Source organism: Diceros bicornis, chromosome 34 (assembly GCF_020826845.1).
Source record: "Diceros bicornis minor isolate mBicDic1 chromosome 34, mDicBic1.mat.cur, whole genome shotgun sequence".
Taxonomy (NCBI): Eukaryota; Metazoa; Chordata; class Mammalia; order Perissodactyla; family Rhinocerotidae; genus Diceros; species Diceros bicornis.
This window is the reverse complement of record NC_080773.1, coordinates 28,463,832-28,477,364: the sequence shown is the minus strand read 5'-3', so window position 1 is coordinate 28,477,364 and position 13,533 is coordinate 28,463,832. Positions and strand designations below refer to the sequence as shown.

Genomic DNA, 13,533 nt, shown 5'->3' with positions numbered 1-13,533 from the left:
GTTTATTGTTGCATGAATTCTGAAGTCCTCCATTGCAAGCATTAGTAACACATCAATCATCTGAGTTTATACATGATAATTATATAATATTACATTAGAATTATTATCATAACCTATTATTTATATTGAAGAAGATATTCAGCATGTCCTGTTAACATCCTCTGGTCAGCCAGACATAATTTTACTTAGGAATCTGAGGAGGATGAGTGAGTTACCTAATAAGCATTGTACAAATACATACAATTTACATATTTCTCATTAGATTAGGGGATTTTGTATTTCTTATCCAGGCAAAGCACAGCCTGGATACACTGGATTCACAGCTCATAAGCAGAAAGGGACTGAGACTTGGGAAAGACAGGGTGCTTACTGAATTGACATTTAAGAGGAACCAGTTGGAATTATTCAAAAGAGCCAAAACTGCATGAAAAATGGAGGAAAGAGTGTTAAAAAAGACAAAGGTGCCCACGAGGAGAAGGATGGTTTTGGTAGCTCTGGACTCAGGGGAGGATCTGGAGGAAATGTTGGTCCTATGAATATATTGGAGCCTCTGCTTGTGCCTGCGCAGGATGAAAACTATGCAGCCACTGGCGAAGATCATGAACCCCAAACAGAAAACATCAGGGAAGGACAGCAACACTGCATATAACGAGTCTCTGGTTTTGCCATGACGAGCAACAGAACAGTATCCCAAACTTTTCTTGTTTGTAACATTTTTGTGGCTCCTGTTGCTAGTCATAAACATAGGATAAATGACATTTATCAGCATTTGCAGGATCCAGCACAGGAAAACTGTGGGAACGATGCACTTGAGAGCTTTCACTTGAAGCTCTGCCCACCTGGAGTTCCTGGGGCTGATCATGATGGCCTGGACCACACTCAAGAGGCAGGTGTTACCAAAGGACACACCCCTGCCCACTGCACGAACATAGGGGAAAAATCTGCATCCAAAGTTACTGCGGACATGATACCACTCAAAAGATGACATTGTATAGTGGATTCCACTAGACAACAAGACCAATAAGTTGGCTACAATCAGGCTCTTGATAATCAAATCTGTGGACCTTGTCCTACATCCAGTGAAATAAAGGAAGAGATAATGGTAAAGAAGAAAGAAATTCCCCAGGATTCTGAATGTAGTCTGTAATAAGAAGATCACTCCTACTGCCAAATCCCTGGCGGCCATCCTGTCAGTTCTCCGTGACTGACATTTGTCTTCTGTGCTAGAGGATCCTGCAGGGGAAGAGGAGATGTGGGCCATATGTATCATTTCTACTGAAATCCAATAGTCTCCACTTACCAACTGTTCCTACTTTGAAATAATTACTTAAAGTTTTTTCTGTCCTTTATAGGCTTCCAAGCATTGAAAGTATAATGTTAAGAATGCTTGCAATGCATGAATTACTGCCATGAGGAACAGATACAGTAATTTCATTATTAATCACAAATTCGTGAGGCAGTCACTATTACATTCCTTATAAAGGTGAGGACAGCATAGGCACAGAAGGTTAAGTGTTTCCTCTAAATTCACACACTGGTCAGGAGCACAGTGGGGATTTTAACCTGGTAACAAAGATGGTGCATTTAATCCATAATATACTAAAATACTAGTTAGTCCTGTTCTTCAAATGAACAAGATAAATATTCAGTTTTGTTTCTGCACCTTGTTATTTCAATTTAGATTTTATTTCAAATTTGGTAATGATGAGTTTCCATGTACTTATGACGACTTATTTGATACACAAATATAAACTTTGACTAAATCTTTAGAGATATTAATAAAATGTAGATGCCCTAGTTGCGGTTTAAAACTGCAAGATCCTGTCCCAGTACAAGTTGAGTTTAATGAATGCAAGAACGCCTCAACATTAGGATGGCAAGAGAAAGATTCATTTGCTTTTATCTCAGGAACAAAAGTACAATGATCTCAGTCACAAGAAGTATGAGACAGAAACACTGATGCCTGATAAACAGTGTATGGTAGAAAGAAATTATTACTAATTTCAGATCATATACATGCCCATTTATTAATTCATAAGTAAAATGAAATTATTACCAGTAATGCAAGATTTGTGAAAAATATTAAAATACAAGATACACATGCAACGTGCAGTGAAGCAAAGCTAAGGCAAAAAGCTTCTGTATTGTATAAATGCCTTACGTTTTTGTTGTTATAATATATAGTGTTCTAATATTCAAAAGCAGCAGAAATACCAAAAGATAGATTTGAGCCTAAAAATATTTTCTGAACTTAAGTTATATGTTTCTAAAATGCTCCTTCCCTCACTTTCAGTGGGAAAAATCTCTCCATAACCAATAGAGACACAATTATTAAATCTATTAAGCACTTCATACACCCAGAGTTAGAGAAAACATTTCTACTCCAGCAACTGCTACTAGACACACTTTTTCTGCACAGGATCTGATGTTTCCTGTAGGTTCATCCTACTCTTTTTAGAAAAATGGGTGTACCGTGGTGGTACCTCTAGAAACCTGAAAATTATGTCTATGATTCATGTAAAGTAAGCTGAACAGCAGATTGACTCTGGAACTACCATTACTAAGTGCGTTAAAAATCAGGTTTTACATTACTTGGACTAAATCACAATAATCACTGTCAGTGATTATGACATTACATTAGGAGCATCTTGGATTAGGGAAGATCTAGGACCCCATCTCTCTTTACTATCTCAGCTCATGCCTCAGGATTTATTCCTCCTTCTTATGTGGCTTTGGCACTGGACCAGGTTCGTACACAGAAGATTCCCTTTGTCCAATATATTCACTTACCCAGACTCCTGATACAATTCCATCTTACAGATTCTAACTCTCGGATGAATATAGAGAATACTCACCCACTTTTTCTTGCTGCTTGGATGGTGGGCTCCGCGTGAAGGTCAAAGCAGTCAGTGCATGTGCAAGAAGGGTAGCTAGACCCCGAGTTATGAGTTTGTGATCCTGTGACCTCACCTCCCCTCAGAATTGCAATTATCATTTCACCTGTAGCAGCATTGGCAGTAACACGCTTGGGAGCTGAGAATATTTTTTCAAAACTTTTTTTCCCAGGTGCTAATTATCAAGAACCACTACCAGTTTCTAGTCAGCATCTCATAGGAAGCCATTGGAGTGTTTGTGACAGACTCTTACTTTTCCATGATGTCTGGAGGCAGACAAGGGCTCGCATGGAGGAGAGCAGGAAATACTTAGGTCTGACACATGAGGGACTGGCTGCGAGCATGGTTGTCTCAGAGAATGTTCTGCTTCACAGAAAATTTCTACCTAAAATTGAGTTCTAGCCTAATTTTTTATAATTGAGCTATACCACGAATTAAATTATGAGCAAGGAAGTAGAATGAGTCAAAATACGTGAAAAGGATTTAAAAAGAGATACAAGTAACGAGAACATGATGCCAATAATTTGCACTACATACTGTTTCAGTCGTTTGCACAACTCAATATCAAGTAAAACATAAACTGTTAACAAACTACACTTTATGAATATTGACTCTCACTAGTGATAGGAAGCAGAAGCAGACTAATTTCCATAGGAGAAAGAGACAAGATTCTAAAAGAGACCCTCAAAAAGAAAACACCAGGAGGCCGGCCCGGAGGCGCAAGCAGTTAAGTGCGCGCGCTCTGTTGCGGCTGCCCAGGGTTTGCTGGTTCGGATCCTGGGCGCGCACCGACGCACCGCTTGGCAAGCCATGCTGTGGCGGCATCCCATATAAAGTGGAGGAAGATGGGCACGTATGTTAGCCCAGGGCCAGTCTTCCTCAGCAAAAAAAGAGGAGGATTGGCAGATGTTAGCACAGGACTGATCTTCCTCAGAAAAAAAGAAAGCACCAGGATCAGATGGTTTAACAGGGAGATTCCACTATTCCTGTAAGTATCAAATAAGCCAATACTACTTACTTAATTCAAGACCATCAGAAAGTCAACACAGTCCTCTACACTTTTTTGCAATATTTTCAGTAAGAAACTATGAATGCTTTTTTAATTAAGAAATATATTTCTAATGGTTCCAGAAAAAAATTATATAATTTATGAAGTGACTTTAATTCTTTAGTGTTTCCTACACCGCAAGTCAACTCTTTGATCCAGGTTCACTATGCTATCACCCCAATTGTCAAGTTAGTTGTTAGAGCCATAATGCTGGACAACCAATTCCACACATGCACAAACTGATTTACACACAGATGCAAACACACATATGCATACACACTCACACACTCACACATATAGTCACATGCATTCACATACTTGTACACATGTACAGTCACTTATGTCCTCCCACTATTTCAATTGCACACTCAGAAATATTAATGCACACATTAAGCACATGAAAATTCACACTCCCATATGGAAATACTCATAAATACACACCCTCATTTAAAATCATGTTTACACACTTTCATGAAATCACAGTCAGCACGCATGTGTGTATCTCGGTAACATGATCTTACACAGATGAATAGTTGTATCTCCAGTTTGGGGGAAGACTGAAAAGTGGGGCTTTCCTACCCTTTGTAGTCCTCCTAAACCTGCAACAATCACAAGGGCAATAGTTATTATAACTGACAGTACTTCAAATATGCTGTGACCATTGCCATCTTATGTCGAGACACATGCTGGGAGACTTGGATTATTTGGGGGAGAGACAGTGTGTTGGTATGTGATAGAGTGGAGTGAGAATAGGCTACAGGACAGAGGACACATAAGGATAAGATGGGGGTGCAGAAGGCCTGGGGGCTTGGGGTTATAGAGAGTGCAGTGGAAGACAATGCGCAGAGAGAGAATAGGCAAAGGGTTTTTAATGTTGGTGGGATATTAAAGTGCAATGCCAGGGAGGGAATTGTAAATGGGCAAAGAGTTCAAGGAAGTGAAGGTAGAGGGGAAATAAGTATCTTGGGATGTAAGGGGTGCAGAAGGTCACAGGAACAAAAGTGCTAATGGGGACAGAAAGTTAATGACAAAGTGAGGAAAGGCCAGTGGTGGGTGGGTTTAAACAACATGGTGTGGGGAGAAGGTGAATTCAGATGGAGTAGGCAGATCTTGGTAGAAGATAATGATCCAAGTTGGATAGAGTGTGGGAAAAAGAGCTGGCACTATGGGAAATCATGGACATGGGCAGGAAGCCCAAATGGGCAGAAGGCAGTAAGACAGCTGGAGAGGACAGTAACCTGTATGAGACAAAGAGCCCAGAAGAAAGAGTCAGGGATTATATGCTGGGGTGTAATGGATGCAGGGCGTGGATTGCGTTTATGTGGATTGTTGATGATGCCTGAGAGTTGAGAGCTAGGACAAATAAGGGTGCAGGGGAGTACAAGGGCATGGGATGAGCTATTGGAATTGGGCATAGATAGAAGGCAAGAGGAAGGAGAGCATGGACGATGGACTTTGCAGAGGTCATGAAGGCTGAGGCATGTTAGATTGAGGTCCATAGAATAGTGGTCACAGAGGGTTGGAGGTGGAAAAGGTCATAAGATGGAGGTGGAGAGTGTAACGTTGAAGTCAAAGGGATTGGAAGGAGGTGAGAGCAGGTGGATTTTAGTGGATGTGTAAAGGTCACAGGTGGACAAATGAAAGATGTAGCTGGGGCAATAGAGGGAGAGTGAGAGGATGCACGGTTTTAGGGTGATGGAGGTGGAAGAGGGCAGAATGGAAGCCACTAATTGATTCCCCTATTCATCTATTTCCTCATTTATGATCAAATTACAACCATCATTAATGTTTTCTTTTTGTTTATTGGAATATACTTGACGTATAACATTGTATAAATTCACAGCATGTGTTGATTTGAGGTATTTGTAAATTGTAGTACGATTGTTATCATAGCAATAGCACCTCTATCACATCACCTAAGTATCATTTCTTTCTTGTAGTCTCTTAGCAAATTTGGTGACTATAATACAACACTGTTGTCTATATTCACTATACTGTGCATTAAATCTCCAGGACCTATTTGTCTACTAGTTGCAGGTTTACATCCTTAAACAACAACTCTCCTATTCTGCCACCCCCCTACCCATGGAACCCACCATTTTAATCTGCTTTTACTTGTTTGGCTTTTTGGATTTCACAAATAAGGGAGACAATACAGTATTTGTCTTTCTCTGTCTGAATTATCTCACTTAGCATAAGGTCCTCAAGGTATATCCATGTGGTCAAAATGGTAGGATTTTCTTCTTTCTCATGACTGAATAATATTCCATTGTGTGTGTGTGTGTGTGTGTGTGTGTGTGTGTGTATCACATCTTCTTTATCCATTCATACATTGACAGACACTTAGATTGTTTCCATATCTTGGCTATTGTAAACAATGCTGCAATGAACATGGGGTTGCAGATATCTCTTCGGTAACCAATTTCCATTTCCTACGTTTTCTAATTTAACCTCAGGGGCAAAAATCTTACTCATGTAAGATGTCCCTGAATAGCCCTTAAATTGAATCTACAGTAGAGGAGAGCAGTTAAAGCTTTCTGTGAACAACACTCAATTGTATTTTCTCTTTTCCTTTGTGGTAACTTGTACAAGGTCCAACACAAAAATTCTAACAGGAGAGGCTATTTACTAGTATCCAACGTGCAGTGTGTGAAAGAGGTGCCAGATCATTGCTTTGAAAGGCCTGCTCACATATTAAAAACACTATAGTGCCACTAGAATTTTTATGTCCCAATACTAAAATGATGAAAATATCTTCCTTGTTGTCGTACTCCTAAAATATAACACGTGCTCTTACAAGCTTATATTTGTACACTTTATCATAACAAATAAAACATAATAACACAACTAAAATTTTTAAAGACATATCCCCCTTTGCGTCTTTCATATAACAAACATCACAAAGAGTAAAGTGTGGTAATAGTTTTGTAGATATATTGATAGTTTAAAAATAATGGTTATTTTATTGCAACATATTACTGGTATTATAATACTATAGGAAAATCTCCAACCATGAGTGTGACATAACTCAGATGGTTATGTTATGTTACATGGTAAAGGAATTTTACAGTTAAAATCAAGGTTACTAATCAGCTGAACCTAAAACAAGCAGATTGACTTCAATTATCAGGTATACCACACTTATTGCAAGAGCCTTTGAAGCAGAAAGAGAAGGCAGAGAGATGAGGTACAAGAGGATGTCCGAGGTTTGAAATATGAGCGGGAATTAACAAACTAATGCTGCCTTTCACGATGGCATGTAGGTGGACAAGCATGAGGAAACTAAGAAAGAAATGAATTCTGCAGAGAATCCAAAGCCCTGGAAGTGGATATTTCCTCAGAGTTCTGAGAATAGAGCCCAAGCTGTCTGATTAGGGCTCGTGGAACTCAGAATATTCAGCCAACTCCTCCAGATTTCCTATTCAAAAATAGAAGAAAATAAAATGAGTGTTGTGTTAGGCTGCAAAATTTGTGGTAATTTGTTATACAGGTAAAATTAAAGTAATATACATGGGAACAAATTAAAGAGTAAAATATTTAAACAACAAATAATGTCAAAGTCTTCTTGAATTACTCATCGCCAATACTATTGTGATCTCCAGATGTAACAAGTTCTGTCACTGAGGTGTATCCTACTTATGCAGTTTGAGAACATATCTGAAATCATATATGAAATTGTTCTATACGCACACAAATGTACCCATGCACAACTAACATATTCTGTTCTTGGTTCAATATCTCAGAGATAGAGAAGTAAAGGTTTTCAAGTTATAAGAGCATGGCTTTTCAGGAGGGAGAGAGGACACCGAATATGACCTGGGACTCAATATTTGCCTGAGAAGGACATTTTCCCTTCTCTTCTTTTCTCTTCTCTTCTCTGGGCCTCTTTCTCATTATCTTGAAAACCCACATTTTGCGAATATGCCTTTTTTATGGCATCAACATATCTTCTGCTTTATGGATTGAATTGTGTTCCCTCAAAATTAATATGTTGAAGCCTTCCCCCCCCTTATCTCAGAATGTGTCCTTATTTGGAAATAGAGTCTTTACAAATATATTTAGTTAAGATGAGATCACATTGGAGTGGGGTGCAACCCTAATCCAATTGATTGGTGTCCTTATAAAAAGGGGAAATTTGGAGACAAATACGTACAGATGGAGAATTCCATATAAAAATTGGAGTTATGTTGCCACAAACCTAGAAACTAGAAGTGGGCAGAGTGGCCTGTGGCACATTCTCTCCTAGGACCTTCAGACAGAGCATGGTCCCGCTGACACCTTGATCTCAGATTTCTATCATCTCGAACTATGAGACGATAAATTTCTGTTATTCAAGCCCCTCAGTTCATGATCCTTGTTATGGCAGCCCTAGCAAATGAATACATCTCTCCTTACCACCTCCATACCCATAGGAAGAAGGACCTTGAAGTCAAGAAAACACTGCCCTTCCCTGTCCTTTACCACAGCAGGGATTCAAGGACAAATAGCTCTGATCTGATGTCATAAAGTGAATTACTCCTCCCATGTCTTCAGGGACATTCCCCTCCTAGATACATCCCAAATCCCGCTACAGCATTGGGGGTGTGACTGGACCTAGATCCTCCTTCAAATCCATGCAGAGTAGATCTCTGTTACCTCCTCATGGGCCAGAACTTGGACCACACTCTCAGAAATGTGTCCTGAAGGCTTAACAACTGATAGAATGGAAGCAGGGGAGATGGGACAGCACAGGTGATGGTGTTTCTTTAAACTCCCCAGGTAATCCTAAATGTGAAAAATTTAATTAAATCTTACTTCTCAAATCATAATGAAACTGCAAATCATCTAGAGATCCTGTTGAAGCAGATTCTTTGGGATATGCCACTCTAGAAAATTATGACTCAGGAGGTTTGGGGTGGGACCCATGAATTTTCATTTTTAACATGGTCCCCAGTGTTGCTGCTGCTCTCCTGAGACCCTTCTGTCAATAGCACTAAGAAAGAGAAAGAAGCACAGCACACCTGAGCCCTTCACACTACCATCACATCTCAACACAAATACTCTTAGTTCCTGGTATTTAGCAATATGGTCTGGAAGGGAAGGGAACCTGGATCATAACAAATGTGGGGTAGAGGGGGTGGCTATTAGCTAAGGTCTGAAGGACTCCAGGGTGCAATGCAGAGCTTATGGTTGCAAGAGCATATTCCAACAAGGGTACATCCACAGGTGCCATCTGTGAAAGAACTAGCAAGGGAGGGGCCCATCAGGCCAGGAGGGGTAGAGCAGGGCTGACTCTGTGCACATGCATTCATTTGGGTGCTGGATAAGGTGCCTCTTTGCATTCTCTGCAGCTATTACTGGCCTCAGGATGCCCAGCAGAGATAAGAGGTAGGGTTAGTGTTGCAGATTCTCCACCTGGTAGATAATTTTGAAAGAATGATGCTCTGTTGTGGACTCCAGACCCCAATCTGTACTCACTGCATATTTTGGATGCAGCTCAGATTTATGATATTAAAAAGAAACAATAGGGGCCAGCCAGGTGGCCTAGTGGTTAAGTTTGCGCCCTCTGCTTCTACATCCTGGGGTTCACAGGTTCAGATCCCAGGCACGGACCTATGCACCACTTATCAAGCCATGCTGTGGCAGGCTCCCACATATAAAGTAGATGAAGATGGGCATGGATGTTAGCCCAGGGCCAGTCTTCCTCAGCAAAAGGAGGACTGGCAGCAGATGTTAGCTCAAAGCTGGTCTTCCTCACAAAAAAGAAAAGAAAACAAAAGAGAAAAAATAGGCCCAAAATGGGGTCATTTGTGCTAAGCCCATGTCTCCCAAACAGATACCTAACCTAAGTGCAGTTTCAGCCTTCCCCAGGAATGAACTCTTAACTGGCCAGTCTGGAATTTTCTGGCAACAGTGAGGTAATCTGCCACATAGATGCTGTCCATCTCCCAAAGGAAGATGATATACTTTGCTCTTTCTGTATCCATTCCCACTTCTGCCTATAAGAGCCTTCCATTTTGTACAGCTCCTTGGAGCTCCTCTTTACTTGCTGGATATGACACTGCCCGATTCATGAATCATTTAGTAAAAACAATTAGATCTTTGAAATTTACCCAGTTGAATTTTTGTTATTTAACAGATTCTGTGGCAGTGATGGGATTCTACACAAACTTCTGAGGGCATTTGGAGACAAGGAGAAACAGTGGTTTACTACCTGCAAACCCTTTTTGAGATCTTTGTTTTTTCTTTCCTTTTCTGAGGGCCGTGAGTAATTTCCTCTCAGTTCTCAGCTCCACTCTCTTTGCGTTGAGCTCCAGATATAATTGGCTTTCTGGTTAGCAATTCCCTTTTGTCTGGAATCCCAGTTCAGTCCTCAGCCCTCCTTTTTGGGGTCTGCTAGCTTCAGTCCTTTTCTCCAATCCACAGATCCAGGTTGGGAATTGCTAATGGTGCCCAGAGGGCCTTTTCTTGGCCAGTGCACAGTAACATCTCTTGGTTACTGCTGGTGTGTTAAGCTGCATATGTTTGTTTTCTTGTTTTGTGTAGATAAAGCTAGTGGAAACTATTGAGGATCTCAGAAGCCACAAAGCCACAAAAATGATTGGACAGGGGTCAGGCACTTAAAAACTGCTAGAGTGCTCACCACCTAATTCAAAGACTCCTATGTCAGGATACATCGGTCGCAAAATGTGTTAGATTGACACTAGGTCACCTGCCAATGTTAAAAAAATTTCCATGCAGTGAGGTAGACTGTAACACACCACACAATCCCTGACCCGAAAAAACGTCCCTCTTAAGTAGTAATCTGCTTCCAGAGACTCAAAGTCTAGTTAAGTGATGGGATCTTTAATTTCTAAAGAGTCAAATGCACCACCTTCTGGCACACCTGCTTATTTCATGTCTCAGAATTACAGTCCCAGAAGCTGTAGAGATCTCAAAAAATGGAAAATCTTACTAAAAACAACCTAGAATTACAACGCTCATTACGGGGAACTTTCCAGTCACACAGAAGAGTTTATTGGAGAAGTGCACGTGAAAGTGAAGGTTCCTGAATTGAACAAACAGAATAGGATACGTATTTGAGTTGGTGTGCAGAAGCTTCTAAGAGGCTTCAAGATTCCAAAATAGCTTCCTTAAAAGACCCATAACAAAAAGATAATGGAAAACTAAAGAAACAGAGGTACCTAAAACACAAGATGAGAGGACTGATGTACTTCTACTGAGCCCCTCCATCCTTCTTCACCTGAGCACTCATGTTTACTGACTCTCTGTCTGAACTGCCTTTCCACTCTGAAGAGACTATTAAATAATTACCTTTTAAAATAAAACTACCACATTTTGCAGATGAACCTTTTAAGGTATCTTTCACCCCTTGGTCAAAGACCAAACTAAGGGCCATCGTTAAAGAATTTCCTAAACCCTGGGAGGATCCCCAAAAGTTTTTTTTTTTTTTAATAATTTAGAGTCATTATGTGGGCCAAAGCCCCAGGCAGACCAAATATTTATCAGGTTGTGCACATGTTGGTAGGACCTGGTGAAGGCCAAAAATGGATGCAAGAAACAAAATGGAGAAACCACAAGGATGATATTTGAGACCCTCAATCTTCAATATGTTCCCATATTACACCACAAAGTCTCAAAAAATAGCAACTATACTTTTATAAGCCATTTCTAGAGTCTTCCTTGCCTGCACTGATTGGTCTATTATACAAACATGCAAACAAAAAAAATGATGAATCTGTGGCAGACTTTGAAGCCCATTTGGGGGCCGGCCCGGCGGCGTGGGGATTAGGTGTGCACACTCCGCTGCGGCAGCCCAGGGTTCGCAGGTTTGGGTCCCGGGCACGCACTGACATACCGCTTGTCTAGCCGTGCTATAGCGATGTCCCATATAAAGCAGAGGAAGATGGGCACAGATGTTAGCCCAGGGCCAATATTCCTCAGCAAAAAAAAGTGGAGGATTGGCATCAGATGTTAGCTCAGGGCTGATCTTCCTCATAAAAAAATAATAATAATAAAATAAAATAAATAAAGCCCATCTGGAGGCCCACTTCCTATTGCATTCCAGTTCCATACAATAAATAAGGTCACCTACCCTGCTCTAGCTGCCTATTTGTAAATGTGTTGTTTTCTGAGATTAGTAGATTAATAAAAAGGCAGAAAATAAAATGGAAACGCACCAGCCTGACTGAACTCATGAATATAGCTGAGCACTTTGAAATGAACCTGGAACAAGACCACAAACAATAACCTTCCAAGTTTTTGCCCTTATACCTACAACAGTTCCAAGTCCAGAGAACACCTGGGCCTCTCCCATTGCAGCCTTTGAGAGGTCCAGTATCAATACGCTGATCTAGAAATTGATGTCTCCATTGTAATCAATTCTGACACTGGAAAAAAAGCTTGCCTTCAAAGGTCCTGTGCAAATGCTTCAGCATCAATTCAAATGCATCTAAGAGAAATCCCCCTTATGGGCCCCTCCTAGAGTTGATTAGACTCCAAGGGATTCTCCTGTAAACTGCTACCAGAAATTCCCTTAATCAGCCAATGGGAAACTAAAATTAAAATTAATGGGAAACCTTGCCAAATTCTAGTGATAGTGGAGCTATGCTTTCTTTTTTAAACCCCACTCTCAAGGACAACAAATCCCTCAATGTGAAAAAGTTTCTATACTGGGGATACCAAATAGACTTCAGAGAGAATTTCTATCTCAACCAGTACAAATGATTTGGGGACCTTTTAATGAAAAGTTTCCCTTTTTTGTTAGGTGATACAGCCCCAGCCAATCTATTAAGCAGAGATCGCCTTTCTAAACTAAAAGGGCTAATACATTTTGCTTCCAATGAAGATCTCACCTCACAGTTTCCTGACCAACCTGAACATGATCTCTTATGCTCTTTACAATCTGCCCTTGAGATAGAAGAGGAAGAATTCCATCAATAGCTCCCTAATATAACAGAGGTTCCCAAAAATCTGTGGGCAACTTTAATACTGACATTGAGAGAATAAAAGATGCACAGCCTATAAGGATCCAGAGAGATAAGACTAAACCTCTTTCTAAATTACCTCAATGTCCGTTAAAGCCCAAGCCATACAAGGTCAGGTTTTAGAAACGTTTGGCCTAAGACAATGATTCTCAACAGGCAGTACTTTTGTCCCCCAAAGAACATCTGGCAAATTTGGAGACTTTAATTTTTTGTCAAGGGGAGGGGCTGCATTGTAGGTTGCTGCTGGCATCTAGCGAGTAGACTCAGAGATCCTGGTAAACATCCTACATGCACAGGACAGCCTGCACAACAAAGAACTCTCTGGCCCAGAATGTCAATTGTGCCATGGTTGAGAAACACTGGTCTAAAGAGTGTGATGATTTTTCTTTATAAAATCCACATGTTCATTCTTTCATATATTGACAGATTCAGCACATAAGTACAAGCGTTTACTTGTTCTGTGGGAGAAGAAAAATAGAGATGTAGAACTAGGGAAGGAAAGGAAGAAACCTGTGGAATTCGATTGGAATTGGAACTATAAGTGTGAGATCTTGGTTTTTTTTTTTTCTTTTTCCTTTTTTTTTTTTAAAGACTTTCATTGTAAAGGAATGTTAGATTTACAACA

At 40.3% G+C, this 13,533-nt stretch overlaps 1 protein-coding gene across 1 annotated transcript; it reads right to left on the bottom strand.

Annotated features, from left to right (window-relative positions):
* Positions 1 to 244: 244 nt before the first annotated feature.
* On the bottom strand, positions 245 to 1,270 carry LOC131397893 (vomeronasal type-1 receptor 4-like). The gene has a single exon (XM_058531005.1). It carries the CDS (start codon positions 1,268 to 1,270, stop codon positions 245 to 247), a length of 1,026 nt encoding a protein of 341 aa, XP_058386988.1.
* Positions 1,271 to 13,533: the final 12,263 nt, after the last annotated feature.

What these genes read in the sequence shown, in the direction of transcription:
- LOC131397893 (XM_058531005.1), bottom strand. Translation starts at nt 1,270, where the DNA reads ATGATACATATGGCCCACATCTCCTCTTCCCCTGCAGGATCCTCTAGC.